Here is a 20,697-nt window from a genome sequence, read left to right as displayed (position 1 = left end):
AAGACATGTTTTACATGCGTTGGAGTGGAAGATCTCTTGCTATAGAGCTCTCAACTTAAACCTATTGAACACCTTTTTGATGAATGGAAATGCTGACTAGTGTTAAAGGAAAAAAACTACATCAGGACGTGACCTTATAGGAAAATTTTCATCAAATCACATCATCCATCACTGAATATTTTCTTGTCATAGCATGCTTCAGGGTGCTTCAGTTCCAATTTTATTGTAGCAACAATTTTTTTTAGTACTATTCTTTTTTATGATTTAGTAAAGATAAACTCTATGGACATAGGTTTGTGGACACCTGACCATATGATTATGTGCTTTCTAAACATCCTATTCCCCATTTAGTCCCCGTTTATCCCCGTTGTAGTAACCTCCACTGTAATGGGAAGATGTTTTACTAGATTTTGTGGAGATTTGTGCTCATTCAGCCACAAGAGTGTTAGTAAAGTCAGGTACTGATACAGGTGAGGTGAGGAGGCCTGGGGTGCAGTCAGCATTCCAATTTATCCCAAAGGTGTTCATTGGGTTTGAAGTCAGAGTTCTAGCAGGCCACTCAATTTGGATCTTCCACTCCAATCCATATAAAGCATATCTTCATGGTGGAACAGGTTTGAGTCTTCTAGTTCAAGTCAAAGGAAAATGTCATGCTACTGCATTTAAAGACATCCTGTACAATTGTGTGCCTCCAACTTTGTGCTAACAGTTTGTGGAAGAACCACATATGGTGGGAAAAAGAACACCAGAAACAAAATATAGAAAACTCCAAGGAGTGTGAATAGTTATGCAATAGTTACGCACATATGCTTAGACAAATGAGAGAAGTTGATGTAATGAGAAAAGCAACAGAATTTCACCAATACATGAGATAAATGAGTGAGCACAAATGACGTACCCTTAAAACATTATCCTAATTATTACTATGAATATTATAATGACAGATTATTAAATGTATTATTTTATTTTATTCAGTCAAAACACACGCTGACTCTAATATACAATTACTGTATATTAGAGTCACCCAACATTCATTTGATTTATTTTATTTAATTCTGGTCACTCTGATAATGTGAATCCATTTTGATTTAGATTTGATATATTTAGTATAATTTTCAAACCTTCTCAAATAATGATCATTTTTCAATTTTATTTTAAGTTTTTCAAATGGTCAATAAATTAATTTATATATATATATATATATATATATATATATATATATATATATATATATATATATATATATATATATATTAATTTTATATAATTTATTATATTATTAATTCAGTAATTCAGTTTACTCTTACCTTTAGGATCATTCTACAATAAAATATTTTTTTTATTTTATAGTTTTTAAATAAAATTTTTGTCATTTCAAGGCTTTTCCTTGTCTCCAGCTTCATTCTCCTCATTCTTCGTAGAAATAAGCAAGAATGAATCTGTTTTTCAGTCGGTTTCTCTTTCCTCTTACCTCTGGAGTCATTCTGCTAATGGTGTAAATGTCATAGCCGGCAGTGATGAAGTATGGTGCGTAGAATTGCATCTGAAATTCGCTCAGCCATTCAATAACGGCCTCTGAGGTCTAGGAGAGAAGATATGAGGCAGTGGGTCACTGTCTCAGTCCTGCTCACCATTAGGAATTATAGATATGGGCTCAGAGTCTCTTGCTGAGAGCCTGGTTAGTGTCAGACTGTCTGAGTCAGAAACAGGAGCTGGCGCTCTGCTGCAGGTTCAGAGTTTAGATAAATGGCCTTATGGATTTTAAGTATTTCTGATGTCATTTTTGTTTATGTTGATAAATGTCAATGCCATAACCTGATTAGGGACATTAGAGTTTCACATTAGACATTAGAAATAATTTTTATTACCTGTTATGTATAGTGATGTAAATTAAAATATTTATAGGTTTAAAATGTTTTGAACTTAAAAATATATATACTAGGGTACCTCCTGAAAAAAAAACCTTAAAGAAAAAAATTGGTGGAAATAATAATACAAAAAGTATGGGTTTCCTAAAGCAACAAATGTGAAATATGAAAAGGAGGAGCACAATAGCATGCTGGCAAAGAGCGAAAAAGGAGGTGAAGAGAGTAGAGGATAAGAGAGAGAAAAAAAATCTATCAATAAAAGAGATTCAGGAAAGTATAATAAAAGAGAATAAAAGAGAAAAGGGAAAAAGGAGAGGGAAAAAAAGAAAGAGAGACAGTAGGAAAATTGGTGAGAGAAGACAAAAATAAAGGAAATGAAAAAAGACGGAAGAAATATAAGGGGAAAAAAAAGGAAAGAAAGGGAAAAAAGCGTCAAAGCGGTGTGTTCTCACCTTTCCCTCATCCCCTTTCCTCTCTGTGTACTGCGGCTCATGGACAGGACAGCTGGACACACTCTGACTGCGGGACGTGAGAGCTGGAGACACACCAGACACTGCATCAGGGGTCAGGATCAGGAAACACGAAATATACACATACAGTTACACCAGAACCAAAACCTGAACTGCGATATCGTATATATTTTACATAAATCCTCTAATGCATTTAAGCACCGGGTAGAAACGCAGGTTCTTTCTTCGATTCAGCCTTCAGTCGAATTATTATGTAGGATTTTGGCACCCTGGCCTCATTTCTGTTCTCTGCCTTTATGTTCATATGTCTGTCTGTCTATCTATCTATCTATCTGTCTGTCTGTCTGTCTGTAAACCTTCTATCTATACATTTCTCCCTGCCTTGGTATACATTTATCTATCTCTCTATACATCTGAAAATACTTCTATATCTATACTATCACTTTGTCTGTATGTCTATCTACAACCTAAATTCCAAAAAAGTTGAAATATTGTGTAAAATGTAAATAAAAAAAATATATATATAAGGTTTAAATTGTGGAAATGTACACAGAACAGAACACAGGTGAGGTGCGTTTTTTCGCTTCCGTTCAGAAATGTCATTGGTCTAATGTTATGTTTTTTGGCTTGAAGTTTGTGAAACCGGGAAAAACCCAGGAAAAATTAATAAATAAGCCGCTTCGTTGTTTAAGCCGCTGGGTTCAAAACGTTGGAAAAAAGTAGCGGCTTATAGTCCGAAAAATACTTTGTGTAATTAAAATTTAACAGTTGGAGCAACGTTTTTAGATTAGATTAGATTCATTGATCAGTACAGGTCAGTAAGATGATTGTGTAAATAGTGTATCTTAGAGAGACTTTCCCGAAGATCGCTGGCCCTCGGGCGACCCTGCAATTAAATTTACTGCCATGATTCTGTAATGGAGATCACTGCATGGTCTCCTTAACATGTCCAGAAATCATTCTCTGTGAAGACAGTCTGCAATGCCATCCACAAATGCAGGTTAAATCTCTATCATGCAAAGTAGAGAGGATGTTGCCATCCTCTCAGGTCTAAAGCTTGTTTAAAATGTGCTGAGGCAAAGTGGAAAGCTGTTCTGTGGTCTGACAAATTGAAAGATTTCGAAGATTTTTCGAAACCACATCCTCTGGACTAAAGAGGAGATTGACCCTCTCAGTAAAATAAAATCTCTGCTTTTATGGAATGGGCAGCTTGCACATTGGGAAATCATCAATGCAGAACAGTATATACAGGTTTTGGAGCAACAAATGCTTTCACCCAGAAAATGTCTTTTTCAGGGGAGGCCTTGGATATTTCTGAAAGATAATGCTAACTGCACACTGCACTACAATAGCATGACTTCGTAATAGAACAGTCCGGGTGCTGAACTGGCCTGCCTGAAGTCTAGACCTTTCATCATTTGAAAACATTTAGTGCATCATGAAATGAAAAACACAACAAAGAATACCCAGAACTGTTGAGCAGCTAGAATCCGGTATCAGACACAGAAGGACAACATTCCTCATCCAAAACTGGTCTCCTCAGTTCCCATATGTATACAGACAGCAGACCTGATGCTAAACCGTTGTTAACATGTTGCAGCTGTTACGGCCTAAGCCTTTTTTTATGTGTATGTTGACCTTGTCTGTATTAGTTGGGTTTATCCTCTCCTCTCAAGGTTAAGTTCTGTCCCTGCACACCTTTGGCCTGTTCTGTACTGATGCTCGGTGTTGAAATTAAAACAGGAGAGAATGAGACGAGGATTTCTTTTTCTGAGCTGATATGGTGCTACCTCTACTTGTTGTCTGCCGGCGTGATGATTTTAGACTTTTTATAGCATGTTATGTGTGCAGCTTGCATTTGGTGAAGGTTCATGTGATGCCCAACCAGCCGCTGTGATGATGAGTGCGTTCTTTCTGTGTTTTGGGTGATGTTTTGTTCACCAGTGTCTGATTTGTTGATTGTGTTTAACGTTTTCTTTGATAAATTCCAAATTACCTTATTTTTTGCCCATAAAATTTTATATATTTTCAGTTTGACTATTTGATATGTTTTGTTTTATTGTAAATAGAATATGAATTTATGAGATTTGTACATCTACCTATACATCCTATTTACTATACGTCTGTCTGTCTGCCTTTCTATACACCTGCTTATCTATACATTTATCTGACTGTCAGAAAGTTCAGGTTATAGGATCCAAGGCAGATGCAAAAAAAACAGGGGAGAAAAGCTGTGCAGAGCTGAATCGGGGAGCCAGGGTGAGGATGCCGAGCCGGAAGTCGGGGCGCGTTCAGCGCGAGCCGGAAACCGAAACGCGCGTTCAGCACGAGCAGAGCCGAGCCGGAAACAGGGGGCGCGTTTAGCGCGAGCAGAGCAGAGCTGAGCCGGAAACCGGAGCGCGTTCAGCGCGAGCAGAGCAAAGCGGAGCCGGAAACAGGAGCGCGTTCAGCACGAGCCGAGCCGGAAACCGGAGGACAGAATGGTCAGGTCAGAAACAAAAGAACAAACAAAACAGAGAATACGCTGGAGAGTGATCAGGGCAAGCCTAAAGACAATCTGGCACTGTCTGGAGGATTCGGGCATCCTTATAATTGCCAGAATATTAGAAGCCATTTCCGTGCAGCTGGTTGGAAGGGGGCGTTTCCTCGGTGATTGAGGCGGTAATGCCTGAAGTGCTCAAGCGGGCTGACAGTACCCCCCCGTCCAGGGCGGCCCCGGACGCCCCAACAGGCTGCCCTGGGTGGGCCCGATGAAAGCCAGCAATCAGGTCAGGGTCCAGGATAAAGCGGGAGGGGACCCAGGAGCGTTCCTCAGGACCATAGCCCTCCCAATCCACAAGGTACTGAAGGCCCCTACCATGACGACGGGGGGCGGAGGGGGTCTGGCGGTGGGCACCAGGGAGCAGGCCCGAACAGGTCGAACCCTAGACACATGAGTCGGAGGGCCAGAGGGATTGACAACCTTGGAAATGGGGAAGGGGCCGATGAAGCATGGGGCGAGCTTTCGACAGGTGGCCTTAAGGGGAAGGTTTCGAGTAGAGAGCCATACACGTTGCCCGGCACGGTAGTGGGGGGCTAGGCGCCGCTTACGGTTGGCCCCCTGGCAAAGCCTCATGCCATTTTTGAGCAGGGCTGCTCAGGCTGTTCTCCAGCCTCGAAGGCAGCGTCGAAAGAAAAGGGTGGCAGAAGGAACGGCGAACCGGGGTTCCTGGTTGGAGAAAGTTGGTGGCAGGAAACCGTGGGCCACCTGGAAGGGCGCAAGTCCTGTGGCAGCAGTGGGAAAAGTGTTATGGGCATGCTCAATCCACAAAAGTTTGTCCGACCAGGAGGAGGGTTCCCGACTGCAAAGGAGGCGGAGACCAGTTTCAAGATCCTGGTTAAGTCTCTCGGTCTGTCCATTCTTCTGGGGGTGAAACCCAGATGAGAAGCTGGTCGAGATGCCCAGGAGGCGGCAGAACTCCCTCCAAAACTGCACCGAGAATTGGGGTCCGCGGTCCGAGACGATATCTCTGGGAAAACCATGGAGGCGAAATATGTGCTGGAGGGCCAGCTTGGCGGTTTCCTTGGCAGATGGCAGCTTGGGTAGAGCGATGAAGTGGCCCATCTTAGAAAACCGATCAATGACCGTCATGACGACCGTGTTGCCATTGGAAATGGACAGCCCGGTAACGAAGTCCATGGCGATGTGCGACCACGGGCGTTTCGGGATAGGAAGGGGCCGAAGAAGACCTTGGGGGTGGCCACGGGGGTTCTTGTGTTGGGCACAATCGGGGCAAGCTGCGACAAAGTCCCGGGTGTCCTTTACCATGGAAGGCCACCAGAAGCCTGCCTTGACCAAAGACAAGGTGCGAGGCTGACCGGGGTGACAGAAGAACAGGGAGTTGTGACACCACTGAAGAACTCCAGAGCGGAGACCCTCGGGGACGAACAGGAGACCAGTGGGGCAACCCTCGGGGACAGGGCCCCTGTCTCGGGCATTCTTGACCCGCTCCTCCAAGGCGAGACTAAGGGTGTGGACCGACACAGACTTGGCAAGGATGGTCTCTGGGCATGGCTCCTCCTCCGCCAGGGCATGAACTCTAGAGAGCGCATCAGGCTTGACATTTCGGCTCCCAGGCCGGTACAAAAGAGAGAACCGGAAGCGGCCAAAGAAAAGGCCCCATCCAGCCTGTTGGGGGTTGAGTCGGTAATGCCTGAAGTGCTCAAGCGGGCTGACATCTGACTATATATCTGTCTCTCTGTCTAGACATCTGTCTGTTTATCCATCATCTGTCTTTTTCCCCATTTGTCTATATGTCTGCCTGTCGATATATCAAACTATATCAAATATACAAACTTTTCTATATAATTCAGTCTGTGTGTCTGCCCAACTACACATGTCATTGTGTCCCTGTCTCTCTGTCTGTCTGTCTGTCTCTCTGTCTGTCTGTCTGCCTATGTATCCACACATCTATGTATAGGTGTATAGGTCTATTCACCTTTATTACTAGTTATTTGTGAATCCACAGATCTGGACTGCTCCAACAGATGCTCTTTAGCCTTTGCTGACTGAGAGAGAACTGTGGCCAGAAGCTGCAAAAAGAAACACACACACACACACACACACACACACACACACACACACACACAGGCAATGTTACTCAATAATATTGTGGCATTACAATTATTTGCTTAGTCACAGAACTAGCTGGGCATGTTGGCAGCTGACAGCGATTGTGTGACAGTTTGTGTGTATGTGTATGTGAGAAAGATTGTCTGTCTGTCTGTCTGTCTGTCTGACTGACTCACCTTTACTCCCTCTGCCTGAGCATGAAGGATGTTGCTCTGACCGCTGCCTGACGAGCGAGCGCTGCTTGAACTGCTCACACTGCTGCGGTCCCCACCTAAACACACACACACACACACACACACACGCACACACACGCACACACACGCACACACACACACGCACACACACGCACACACACACACACACACACACACACACACACACACACACACACACACAATACATTCAGTCCAGAGTGGTGCTGAATACCCCATAAAACAAACAAACAAACAGACAGTTGATGCACTGCTGGTTCAACATGAGTACAAACACTCAGACACACACATGCACGAAAAAGGCAGATGCAAGGTTGTGATCAACTGTGGAAATGAAATTTATGAGATATTCACACACACACACACAAACACACACACACACACACACACTCACACACACTGAGAGCCAGCTATCCGAATGAACCATATGCACATACTGTACCTGTGTGGATAAATATATATTTATATCCATAATGGGACTCCAGAGATTTTCTCTCCGAAATAAAGGACAGCAACCACTTGACAAAATCCACCAAAGCCAACTGAGACTTGATAATCTACTTTAATCTGTTATAGTAATATTCCACTTCTATCTAAGAAACGGGACATTGTGGCTCAAAAGGAAACATGATCTCGCTTTCATTCTGCGGAATTTTTGAAACTTGGCAACGAGCCGGTGTCGTGTTGCGTTTTAATGTCGATGGTTGATGGTCGATGATGGATGGGGAAAGAAATACAGCAGCTACTGAACAGTATTCAGACCTCTGCGGTTTTGGGAATGCATTAAAAACTAAAATCTTCCATTTGGATAAGCATTTACACCCTTTATTTAAAAACTTCCTAGATGCACGTTTGGCACCAATTACAGACTCTTGGGTGAATCTTCACAATCGTTGCACAGCTGAACTTGGACAGTTTCTCCCAGTCAGATCCTTTCAAACTCACTTAGAATGGGTGGGACTTGTGAACTGCCATCTTTAGGTACCAAAAACAAAAGGGCTATAGGATTATGGGCTTTGGCTGAGCAAATTCGAAGACATGCTCCGAAGCTTTGCTTTGTGCTTGTGCTTCAGGCACAGCTTTGCCACAGTCTGATGTTGCATTCACTGTTCAATAACATCTTTCTGCGGTGGTATAAAAAAGTTTCAAGACTAGCTCTGTTTACAAGGAAGCACTTTATTTATCTTTGTTCACACACTATCAGACTATCCACTTGCACAGCAAAACAGTGCTCCCAGTGTTCCTGACATTTCTAGAATGTGTCCTGGAAGTGTCGCAGACGTGGTAACGCACGTAGTGAGAATATCCTCAATGAAATTCCTCAATTTTTCTTCACTCAGAAGCAGTCCCATGGCAAACTGCCAACATCATAAAGATGGAAATGGGCATAAGAGCCCTAATGTAATTCTTGAATGGTTTTCCTTCTAGCAGGCTCTGAAATCAAAAATAAAAACTTCTAAAACTTTAAACTGGGATCTTGGTCACCTTCCTGACCAAAGCATACTGTCTACCCTAAGGCAAGTCTTAGTTTTTTCCAAAAATCATTCATTTAATAGCATTTAAAGCTTTAGATATGGTGGTCCAGACCTATGTCTTAAACACAATTAGACTGCAGAGTTCTACAAAGATTTCCTTGAATTTCATGGCCGGATTTTTCCTTAAAAAATGTTTAAATACATTAAATAGTGCAAAACGCAGAGGGATCTGAAAACTTTCCAGAACTACTGTATTACAAACAGTCTGTAGTGCAACTAAAAATCTACACATCTAATGCTAGATTTCCTCACACCATATACCGCTGTCTGAACTTTACGGTGGCAGAGCAGAACCCATGCCAAACAACATACATCTGTCAAATTCCAAAAGTAAAATAGTGCTTTAAAAGAAAATTTATTTATACTGAGCAACTGAGACCTTGGAGACTCAAAACGTAATCACGGAAGAAGGAAAAAAGGATTCTGCTATCCAAAATCAGGTTCTTCTGAGGTCAACATAATTTGTCATCTCATCTTAGGAGTCAGAGTAAAAAGATTTTTAAAAAATCAGTCGACCTGAAGATGTCTAAAGTACGGAAGTCCAAAGAGGCCATGTGTTATAACAGTTTTACTTCCTTGTTGTCTCGTTATCACCACTTCATTTCCTCATGATCTTGACATGATCGGTGATCAGTACTTAATTTTTCTGTGTATTCAGCATAAAGACATGTTGTAGTGGCCCGTTGCCACAATTGTGATCACAAGGAAATGTAATCACATGATCACGAGAAGACAATGCTTATGTCAAGATCACTGGAAAATCAAGTCTTGATAACGACGGAACAGATTTTATGTCGAGATCATGAGAAAATTAAGCTGTGAAAAAATATTGTAATGCATGGCCTCTTAGGGCTTTAGATTTCGCTACAGCGAAATGGACACAAAACAAATTTTTTTGCGGTATGACAAAACCTTCCGAGACGCAGAAAGTCCATGCTCTTTAATATCTAAAAAACCCACGTTCTGACGTCTACACACCTGTGTGTGCAGTAGGCATGTACCGATATCACAATCTCTGATGTAAAACTGTGTGTCGCATACCGATAGGGAACGCTTGAACTGGAACAGGAGCTAGACTGACGCGTTGGGTTTTCGCTGTGAGTAACACACACTGGCTATGGACGTTTCATTGCACTGACGCAGCATCCTTGTAAACAGTGTTGTCCGTGTTGGGGTACATCGTGGAAAACTGCTTATCGGCACATGCCTAGTGCGTGATGGATGGGAAGGCTCCAGGGAACCCCTGCAGAGCAGTCTGAGTTCAAGTGAGGGATGAACAAGCGGCGGACTGGAAGGAGAGGAGTAAGAAGAGGGAGCGAGTGTGAAGGCCCTGCTGTTACCTGCTGCAGGTTTGCGCAGGACCCAGATTTCCTCAGTGCTGCCCCCCTGTGGCCCTCCGGAGGAATCTGACCCGCGAGAACCTTCAACACAGAGAGCAGCGTTACAGACGCGCCACCGTGACGTACTCCCTTTAGCGTCGCCCGGCACAGTAAGGCTGAATTCATGTCACCTCCTGCTTTTACACCTCTTTTATGCACTGTATAAGCTGGCTCGCAATTTCTCTCTCTCTTTCGCTCTCTTTCACACACCTGCACTTACATACTCACAGTGCACATTTATATACATTAGTACAGAAAATATATCAATAACATATATATCTGTGTATACACATATATAAATGTCAAAAGATACAAACACACATACACACATAAAAATCGCTACATATATAATATATGCGGAGATATAATTATATATGTGGAAAGGTTAGAAACAAGAACAACTGCAGTGCATCACAAGGGCCTGAGGAAGTTATGAAATAAGCATTGATGCTGATACTGAAGTGTAATAAATGTGTGTATATATATATATATATATATATATATATATATATATACATATATATATATATATATATATATATATATATATATATATACATATATATATATATATATATATATATATATATATATATATATATATATATATATATATATATATATATATATATATATACAGCATTATATACTAAAACACGACAGGGTCCTAAAGTCTGAGGGCTTTTTTTATTTATTTTATTCGTACTATGTAAAAAAATGTAAATGTGTTTCCAGTGCCTCTTTATGTCTGCGCATCATAGATTAGTCACTCTTCTCGACTTACGACCTGATGGACTTACGACCGTTATTTTCAGTCCCTGTCTACGTCAGATGTTGGGGTTTACCTGTATGTGGCAGACCGCAAGTTTGTTTAGTCTCTGCCTTGCACTTTGTGCTCAGTGTCACTGCGCATGTGAAAATCGAGGCATTGTTTTTACGACAATTTAGCGATATGGATTCTTTTGCGTTTTATGAACTGCTTCTCTTAAAAGAAGAAATTCCTGACAATTCCGCATATCGAGGGAGTGAATGAACGAATGATGGATGGAAGGAACAAATTATTTTATGATTGAATAAATTGAATGAATAAATAAAGAACTATCTTGTGTGTTTCTTAATTGTAGACATATGTTAAAGTATGTAGAACAGTTAAAGTAAGTAGAACATATCTTTGGAAAATGTAATATTAAATGCACACTTGTTATTGTATATTGATTGTGAAAACCAGTAAATCGGCGTCTCCACATGATGCGTTTGAGTAAAGTGTGAAAGCCCTCAGACTTTAGGACCCTGTCGTGTTTTAGTATATAATGCTGTATATATATATATATATATATATATATATATATATATATATATACATATATATATATATATATATATATATATATATACATATATATATATATATATATATATATATATATATATATATATATATATATATATATATATATATATATATATACAGCATTATATACTAAAACACGACAGGGTCCTAAAGTCTGAGGGCTTTCACACTTTACTCAAACGCATCATGTGGAGACGCCGATTTACTGGTTTTCACAATCAATATACAATAACAAGTGTGCATTTAATATTACATTTTCCAAAGATATGTTCTACTTACTTTAACTGTTCTACATACTTTAACATATGTCTACAATTAAGAAACACACAAGATAGTTCTTTATTTATTCATTCAATTTATTCAATCATAAAATAATTTGTTCCTTCCATCCATCATTCGTTCATTCACTCCCTCGATATGCGGAATTGTCAGGAATTTCTTCTTTTAAGAGAAGCAGTTCATAAAACGCAAAAGAATCCATATCGCTAAATTGTCGTAAAAACAATGCCTCGATTTTCACATGCGCAGTGACACTGAGCACAAAGTGCAAGGCAGAGACTAAACAAACTTGCGGTCTGCCACATACAGGTAAACCCCAACATCTGACGTAGACAGGGACTGAAAATAACGGTCGTAAGTCCATCAGGTCGTAAGTCGAGAAGAGTGACTAATCTATGATGCGCAGACATAAAGAGGCACTGGAAACACATTTACATTTTTTTACATAGTACGAATAAAATAAATAAAAAATTATTTAGATATATTTAATTATTTCTTTATTTTTTATCATTTTTCTATTTATTTATTTTTCATTTATTTTTTCCGTAGGAGGTGAGCGTCGTATCTCCGAAACGTTGAGTTGAGTGGTCGTAAGTCTGACTGTATTATGTCCGTGAGGGAACTCTTTTGATTTTAACTTTGTTCAGCACGTAAAACAAAAACTGCATTCTGTACACACAAAGCCATGTTCTGAAACGGTATAAAAAGTATACTGTTGCGCCCCTAGTGGCGAATGCATAATTTTTGCTTCTTATAATCTGCCCTTGGTTGCGTTTTTTTTTTTTTTTTTTACCCCTTTGGAATATGATAAAAGATTTTGCGTACGTGTCAGGGGAATTCAGGTATTGAAAATGGACTGTATTTGCTGTAAATTTGCTGAGTCATTCTAAGTCATGCGTGATAGTTGATGGGAAAGAAGTGTGTGAGCTTGTAAATGCGTCGTCTCCACATAAAGTATTCAAAAGTCTGGACACTGCTCCTGAACTAAAAATAAATAAATAAAAATACAGTATTTTCTGAATTTTCAAGATTACCTAAGAATGTAGAAGGTCCATGTTAAAGCTGAGGAACTAAACATCTCTCAGTAGCGTAACTCAGACTTTCAGACCCGACTGTATTTACATGGAAAATAAAGACTTTCTATCTTTTATTAGTGTGTTATTAGCTTGTTAGCAGAGCTAAGACGATAACAGGAAATTGTATTAGTGTGTTAGTGCATTAGAGCATGAATATGAGTGTGTCCAGGTGATTGAGCTTGTATTATAATGCTGAAGATGTTTTTCTGCTCATCTGAGACTCCTAAACAGCAGGACATGAACTCGAGTGTCACTTCAGCTCATGTCTTACAAAGGAGATAATACAAGTATCTATATAACGTATCTACACATATATTTTTAACATGGAACAAACTACTCAGGAAAACAGGGGGGTGTGAAAGAAAACAGCAAGTAATGTGTCAGAGCTGTGGATTAAGAAGACAAGAAGGCAACTATTGAGAAGAAACCCAATATACACTATTTGGACAAAAGTATTGGGACACCAGACTTTTTCTGCCATATGTGGTTCTTACCCAAACTGATAGCACAAAGTTGGAGGCACACAATTGTAAAAGATCGTTGGATGCGGTGGAATGAGATTTTCCCTAAAAACTAGGTGAACTAACCCTGTTCCCGATGCTTTGCACAAAGCCGGCTCCATGACGATATGTTTTACCTGGGTTGAAGTGAAAGATCTCCTGCTGTAGAGTTATTGAACCCTATTATACACCTTTGGGATGAATTGGAACACTGACTGCACCCCAGGCCTCCTCACCTACATCAGTGGCTGACTTGTGTGGCTGAATGAGCACGAATCGCCACAAAATCTAGTGGAACATCTTCACAGAAAAGTGGAGGTTATTAAAACAGCAACAGGTGTCCACAAATATTTGCCCCAATAGTCATTTTTAATTCAACTGTGCTCATGCCATCAATGAACAAATCTACTATACTACTCGTTTCTCCACATTGGTTGTGTATTTGCTCTGTTGTGTAGTTGTGCGTAACCGTTCTGTGTTGCACCATGGTCCTGAAGAAATGGCATTTTGTTTCAGTGTACACAGACTATATAGACGAATGACAACAAAGTTGACTTGGAGCCGTGTGTGTGTGTGTGTGTGATAAACTTGCGTTTCATTGAAATCAAGGACTGCAATCATTTTCAGAAACACAGCATCTACAGTCAATGCCCTGTGCCAAATGCTCTTGGAGGATTTGGTGATGATCCACTTTTTAGATTAATCTGAAAGTTCTTTCGACAGACTAGTTAGCCGAGGAGTGAGATGCGATCGCAACTGGTCATCTCGCTGTGTGTTACGACCAAGAGGGCGAATCGAACCAATACCAGATATCAAAGGGAAAGCATCTGGTCAACTTTGTGATGTCATAAGTGTGCCATCACAGAAATCTTGTCTAATGACTGATCAATTGTCTATTGCTCAGGATTCCAAATGAGCAAAGAAACAAGTTCAACATTGTGATGCTTCCTAATTACTCTACAACGGATGGCTGACATATTAAAGGAAAAGGTGCCTGGCCAAGACGATCCTCCAGCATGGTATGAGTGCAATCTCTGGAACTGTAGGAATAAACGCCAGTCTTAGTATCAATAGATATTCACACCTTTTTCAAGGCCAAAGCATTTGATTTACATCAGTTTCATCCTCATTCGAAATTGAGCACACAAATGTGGCTGGGATCGTCCTGATAAAGAGACGAGACCAGGCCCAAAAGGATAGAATCTTTCCTTACAGGATAAAGAACAGAACCCATTTATTTCCTTTAATTTGTCACCAGGATGCGTGGATTTACATGTATTTGTGGTGTAGTTATGTAATGTTGATCTGATGTGTGGTGAGTCTTTGAATCAATGAACTAGAAACCCACAGCTGTCCTGAAGTTATCAAAAACTGGAAAAACTCGGAGAAACATTTAAACACTGTTTTTCCATCACGCCTGTGTCGACTTCCCCACATGGCACGAGTAAATTCTTGCGTCTAATAAGAACACCATTGCTTGACGAAACCCCTTTGGCTGCCAACAAGTCTAGTCCTTGTTGCTTCATCATATGTATTGTATGAGTGAGAGAGAAAGAGGGCCATGAACAGCCCTTCAGATACCACCCATGGGAACTCCAACTAGGGGAGAAGTGGACAAAGGAGCGATGAAAACAGCATTGAAACGAGGCCCGGATGTAGAATAAAGTGATCAATTTGAGTCTAATATATAGTATGTTTCAAGGATCAGATGCAGAAGACACGACTGAGACACATGAGGACACACACACACAACCACCACACACACCAGGCAGAGGAAGAACAAGTGATAGAAAGATTCGGAAAAGCGTTACAAGATTGTGAGATCACAGCACGGCAAACCCAACATGTCCTGCTTAAAGCGACCCGGGAACCCAAATTAATAAGAAATAATATAATAAACAAGGAAACCGTGAGAAGCAGGTTTCAGAAAACATTAAGGAATTGATTTGAACGTTCCTTAAAGTTTTGAGAAAGCAGTAATAAATTAATAATAATAATAATAATAATAATAATAATAATAATAATAATAATACAGTCAGGTACAAAACTCTGCTAGTCATTTAACACTACAGTATTTTTCCACGTAAAATGAAAATATTTTTTTTAAATATGAATCCTTTATATTAAAAAAAAAATATTTTCATTTTATATTTTCATTTATTCTGCGTCGAATTCAAATTAACGCTACATCACCTTAATATCTTATTGCATTTAGCATATTTAGTGCACATTAGCGACCCCTGTTGGTCAGCTGTTAGTGTTGTCCATTGGAATGTTTTCTGAGCCCAATCGCTTTACTACACTTCTGTTCCTAATTTCTCTGTCATGGTTTTGGTCATTTTCTTACTTAGTACTCATTACACAAAGATGTTAAAGCTTATTTATAACAATTCCACTATATCAACTAATCAACACCTGTCCTGTAAATTTCCTTTTTCTCTGCAGCCGTAGACGAATGCTGTCTGACATCTGAGGCACTATATATTTTGGGAACATACAGTGATGTTTCCAGACTTCTGGACCTGACTGTAGTAGTAATAATAATAATAATAATAATAATAATAATAATAATAATAATTACAACAACAATAATAAGTGGAGAGGTCAGTGTCCTGTACCTTTCTGGCTGATCGGCTCGGCCGAGTTGTTTTGTGAACTTTTATAGCCAAAGGAAGTGAAAAGTGGCTGATTGGATAGTGGCGGGGCATGACACGACTCTCCGTTCACCATGGCGACGGCGGGAGACACACACACACTCGCCGGCGCGATGGTGTGATACTGTTCGGTACAAATGACTAAACCAGCAAACAAAAATAAATAAATGAAATAAATAAATAAATAAGCAATAATATTCGAATAGGCAAATTAAATGTTTTTGATAAAAAAAATAAATAAATACGAAAGGCAAAAAAGAACACAATACAACCGAAATATCAGCAACACCGAACCCTTCTGCTCTGTTCAAACGTTGTTTGTCGAGATCAACAAATCGATTGCAAATATAATAACGTTATAAACGTGTCCGAATTTCCAGTCCCAGTTGTGCACACACATCTGCCTTGAATACTGTGGGCAAACTTGATGTGTGACGGCGGCAGGGGCGCTTTGGAAAGCCAGACAGGATACATGCCTCACTAGTACTTGTAACATTTGTCCCATATCCCCCTGATAGTGCTGTAAAGAATGTTGAAATTGGTGCTAGGGAGGAAACTACTTTTGCTTTTGCCCCTACACTATAATGTGACACGGCAACTCGTGTTTGTACAATGTGCGACGCGGTGCTGCACTTTTAGACGGCAGATGTTGAAGTGAAATAAGATTATGTTGTGGTAAAAATGAATAAAAGTTGTAAAAAAGTGTCCAAATCTGAACGATTGGCTTGAAAAATTTCAGGTTTCCGATCTTATAGCATGTGAGGTCTTTAATTCCCAACTCATGGCTTCGTTTCCCTGCTACTTCCTGTTTACTGTTTGATGAGCGACATACAACATGGTTTCGTCTTACCCCTTTTCCAAGGTATATACCGCTTGTTGCAGTCATGTCACTAACCAGACTCGGGGGCGTGAGTCAGTGATTGTTAAGAAGGTTTATCAGATGTAGTATCACAAGTATGTTTTTTTTTCTCATAATGGAATACAGTATGAATGCACTGAAATGTCACGGGAGGTGGTTGCTCAGCTGTTAAAGCTTCTGGGTTACTGATTGGAGGGTCGGATGTTCAAGTCCCCAGTATTGCCAAGCTACCACTATTGGGCCCTTGAGCGAGGTCCTTAACACTCTTTACTCCATGTGCAATGTATCTTAGCCTGTGCTCTGACCCCAGCTTTCCTAACATCGCTGGGATATGTTAAGAAATAATTTCATGGTGCTGTGATGTACATACACATATATATAAATGACCTTTAATCTTAAGATCTGCGTTAACTTTCATCCCTGATTTGAAACTCTAACTCTCCAAATATACCTTAATGCTATCAGATTTAATCTCGACACGCCAGAACACAGAACAGAAGGGTTAAAAAAAACAAAAAAAACAAACAGCAAAATCAGAAAAGGGAGACATTTTACACTAGTAAATGTTCATGAACCTTCAGACACTTAAAATAAACATGACCACCACACAGAGTGCATCACAAATGAACCGATGTGCTGGAAATAAGAATGCAGAATGTTATAAATATTGGACAGTGATAGAATGTAGAGAGATTGATGTATGAATGGAGGTAATAGATGAACAAATCGGTGCATGTGAGCTCGGTTTATGAAACACAGGGCCGGTGCACAGCATTTTGTCATTCTGTGGGGAAATTTCTAGAAGCAAGATGACTGTAAAGTGGGCGTGGCCACTGTTTAGCATCGTAACCCCTCTGTAGCCAATCGGAATCAATCATTTAGGGCTCTGTGCTTGTGCAGGTCCCTGGTTCTCGTACATGGCTGAGCCGGCACTGTTTAAACATGTAAAAGGGTTAATAACTGAGACAAATGTTATTAGCAATTGTGTGTTAGCGTTTGATGGAGGACGCGATAAACACTCGTGTTGAACACTGAGCCGATGGTGCAGGGATGAAGCATGAATCATGAATCACACTGAACAGGGAAAGACTTTATTACCATCTTACTGCAAAGTGATGATGTCGTACCAACACATCGCTAAACCACTACGCTACGAACCATGACTGCTACCAAAATAAAACAAGGATCAGAACCGAAAAAAATGAAAAAAGAAATCCAGAACTAATACCAGGATACGAACCAGTACCGGGACCACGACGACACCAACAAATAGACAACAAAAAACTTGCGTGCATACGTCGATGCGATCAATACGGGCCCTGATCCAAAAGCAGAACCGGAACAAGAGAGAACCCAATGCAGAATTAAAAACCCAAAAGAAAACAATTCAACCGGGAGTAGAACCAGGATCAGAACAGGAAAAACACAAAAACAGACTGATAACAACGGATCCTTAACCAACTAAAAGCAGACACAAAAAAACGAAGAACAGAAACCTGAAACTTAGAATAGAACAAGAACCAGAACTGAAACAGGAGCCAGAACTTGTAGCAGAAGAAGAAGAATCACAGCAAGACCAGAACTAAAAAATTTAGGATAACCAAGAACCAGAGCCAGAAGCAAAAACACTCTGGTTTGATGAAATGGATTCTGGGTAGTGAAAGTATTGATGGGGGTTTAACTGGAAAAGCTTCAACATGCTGTACATAAAAACTGAAACCCTTTAGATTCCGTCTGTAATTCAAACAGGATGCTGCTGAAGAACAGTTGATGCACATCTCCAAAGATAAACAATAAAAGCTGCTAAGTTGTCCAACAGATGGCTGGTTTGCTCTGCTGCCTCCTGTAGCCTGACATCTGCAGCTGTTCCTCTTTTGCCGCCAATCTTCTGCACTTTATTTTTATTTTTTTTAAGCTGTTCACCATTGGCTGTTCTGCAGTCATTCTTCCCGGCTGTGGCTCTGCAGCTGGTCTTCAGAAGTTGTTCATCAGTTCTTCTGCTGCTATTTTCTCTTCCACTGTGCATTTTGTTTTTGCAGATGTTCTCCTGCAGTTATTCATTTCCAGTTGTTCTTCCGTGCTGCTCTTTTCAGCCCTTGTTCTTCTTTAACTGTTCTTAATTGTTGTGTGCTACCAGACCTCATGTATGTTTTTTTTTTTTTTTTTTATCCATACAAGATACCTGCAACACTAAAATACTCCTATATATTTGCTGCTCCTGTTAAATAGAGCAAACTGAATTAGGAAAACTGGCAATCTATAGACAACATCGCAGCTCCTCCTAGTGAGAACATACGAGAAAAACAACTAAAACTGTTCTTCTGCAGCTGGTATTTTGCAACTGTTCTTCTGTGGCTATTCTTTTGTGAATGTCCTTCCGTGGCTGTTCCTCTGCGACTGATCTTCTGTGGTTTTACTTCTGTGGCTGTTCTACTGTGACTTTCCTTTTGTGACTGCTCTTCTGCGAATGTACTTCTGTGGCTGTTCTTCTGCGAATGTACTGCCGTAGCTGTTCTTCTGCCACGCTCCTCCTGTAGCAGTTCTTTTTCGGCTGTCCTTCTGTAGCTGAACTTCTGCTTTACATCTGCAGCTGTTCCTTTATGGCAGTTCTTCAGCATTTTCCGTGGCTGTTATTCTGTGAATGTCCTTCAGTGGCTGTTCCTCTGCAACTGATCTTCTGTGGTTGTACTTCAGTGGCTGTTCTACTGTGACTCTCCTTCTGTGACTGCTCTTCTGTGGCTGTTCTTCTGTGAATGTACTTCTGTAGCTGTTCTTCTGCCACGCCCCTCCTGTAACTGTTCTTTTACGGCTGTCCTTCTGTATCTGGACTTCTGCTTTACACCTGCAGCTGTTCCTTTATGGCAGTTCTTCAGCATTTTCTGTGGCTGTTATTCTCTGGCTGCTTCCCTACTGCTGTTCTTTTGTTCTTTTTGATTGCTCTGTGGTTACCAGACTTCATCTTACAAAATTTGTCAGTCCCTCCCCAAAAACGCTCACTTTATTCAGCTCCAGTTAACCTACAGCTTTTACAGGATGTCATATTGCACCCCTCTAATGAGGAACACGGATCAACCAAATGCGCACAATACGAAGAATTTCGCGATAAAACAACTTGATGATCAATGATATTTAGCAACTCGTCTTCAATATTCAAAGTGAGACTTGGAAAAGAAACTGGTGCTATAAAGTATCATTAGTAGCAGCACTCATTTATCTTATAATCTATTAAACAATAATATTTAATTAAAGAGTAATATACTAATAATGTTTTGCTTCAAGATTCGGCTCACGTCTGTAATTCTCTTATTGCATGATAGTGTCGTCTGTGTGTGTGTGTGTGTGTGTGTGTGTGTGTGTGTGTGTGTGTGTGTGTGTGTGTGTGTGTGTGTGTAGTGGGAGGCACTGCTCAGATCTCAGCATTTATTTCTCTGTCCTACCTGTTGCACCAGGCCTCTTGCTAATCACCTCCACTATGCTAGAAGGGAAGTAGCCAACTCTATCGTTTCCTGTTCGGTTGTCGTGGATGCAGCCTTTCCACCGTCCATCAGAGTGCTGCTCCAACACCTAGAGGATAAAAGAGTAATCAGCAAGATGTCTAAAGCCATGCAGGACAGCATTCTTATTCTCATACTTCTCATTTATAACTGAATTAATTCACTGCATATTTACATACACCACTGAACCTGTGTTTTGGAGACTCTTCTACATGAGAAGTACGGTGTATGCTAATTCTAAAGTATTCAATAATGACAGAATGGAACTTTTCATTGAACGTGGCATATCCATAGAAGTATGATACTTGCTATATGCTGTTCTTCCACACAGGCGCTTAATTATGTAGAATGTCTTTGTATGTAATCGAAATTTATTTTCCCTTCACTTCCCTTCTTCTCTCCATGAAG

At 40.4% G+C, this 20,697-nt stretch overlaps 1 protein-coding gene across 23 annotated transcripts in view; it reads right to left on the bottom strand.

Annotated features, from left to right (window-relative positions):
• Nucleotides 1-20,697, bottom strand: part of caskin1 (CASK interacting protein 1) — a 106,783-nt gene that overhangs the window by 11,356 nt on the left and 74,730 nt on the right. For 2 of the 23 annotated variants that reach the window (XM_083565757.1, XM_083565773.1), the window contains exons 10-16: nucleotides 20,233-20,359; nucleotides 15,901-16,077; nucleotides 10,038-10,118; nucleotides 7,127-7,221; nucleotides 6,817-6,910; nucleotides 2,321-2,421; nucleotides 1,472-1,582 (exon numbers count right to left, since the gene is read on the bottom strand). In XM_083565757.1, the coding sequence (XP_083421883.1) occupies nucleotides 1,472-1,582; nucleotides 2,321-2,421; nucleotides 6,817-6,910; nucleotides 7,127-7,221; nucleotides 10,038-10,118; nucleotides 15,901-16,077; nucleotides 20,233-20,359 (786 nt within the window). The remainder of the gene's footprint in view (nucleotides 1-1,471; nucleotides 1,583-2,320; nucleotides 2,422-6,816; nucleotides 6,911-7,126; nucleotides 7,222-10,037; nucleotides 10,119-15,900; nucleotides 16,078-20,232; nucleotides 20,360-20,697) is intronic. The other 21 variants (XM_083565768.1, XM_083565774.1, XM_083565777.1 and 18 more) reach the window with 14 other exon arrangements.

The sequence above is a fragment of the Silurus aristotelis genome (genome assembly GCF_946808225.1).
Source record: "Silurus aristotelis genome assembly, chromosome: 17".
NCBI lineage: Eukaryota > Metazoa > Chordata > Actinopteri > Siluriformes > Siluridae > Silurus > Silurus aristotelis.
Note: the sequence above shows the minus strand (reverse complement) of the source record. Positions and strands in the feature narration are given on the sequence as shown.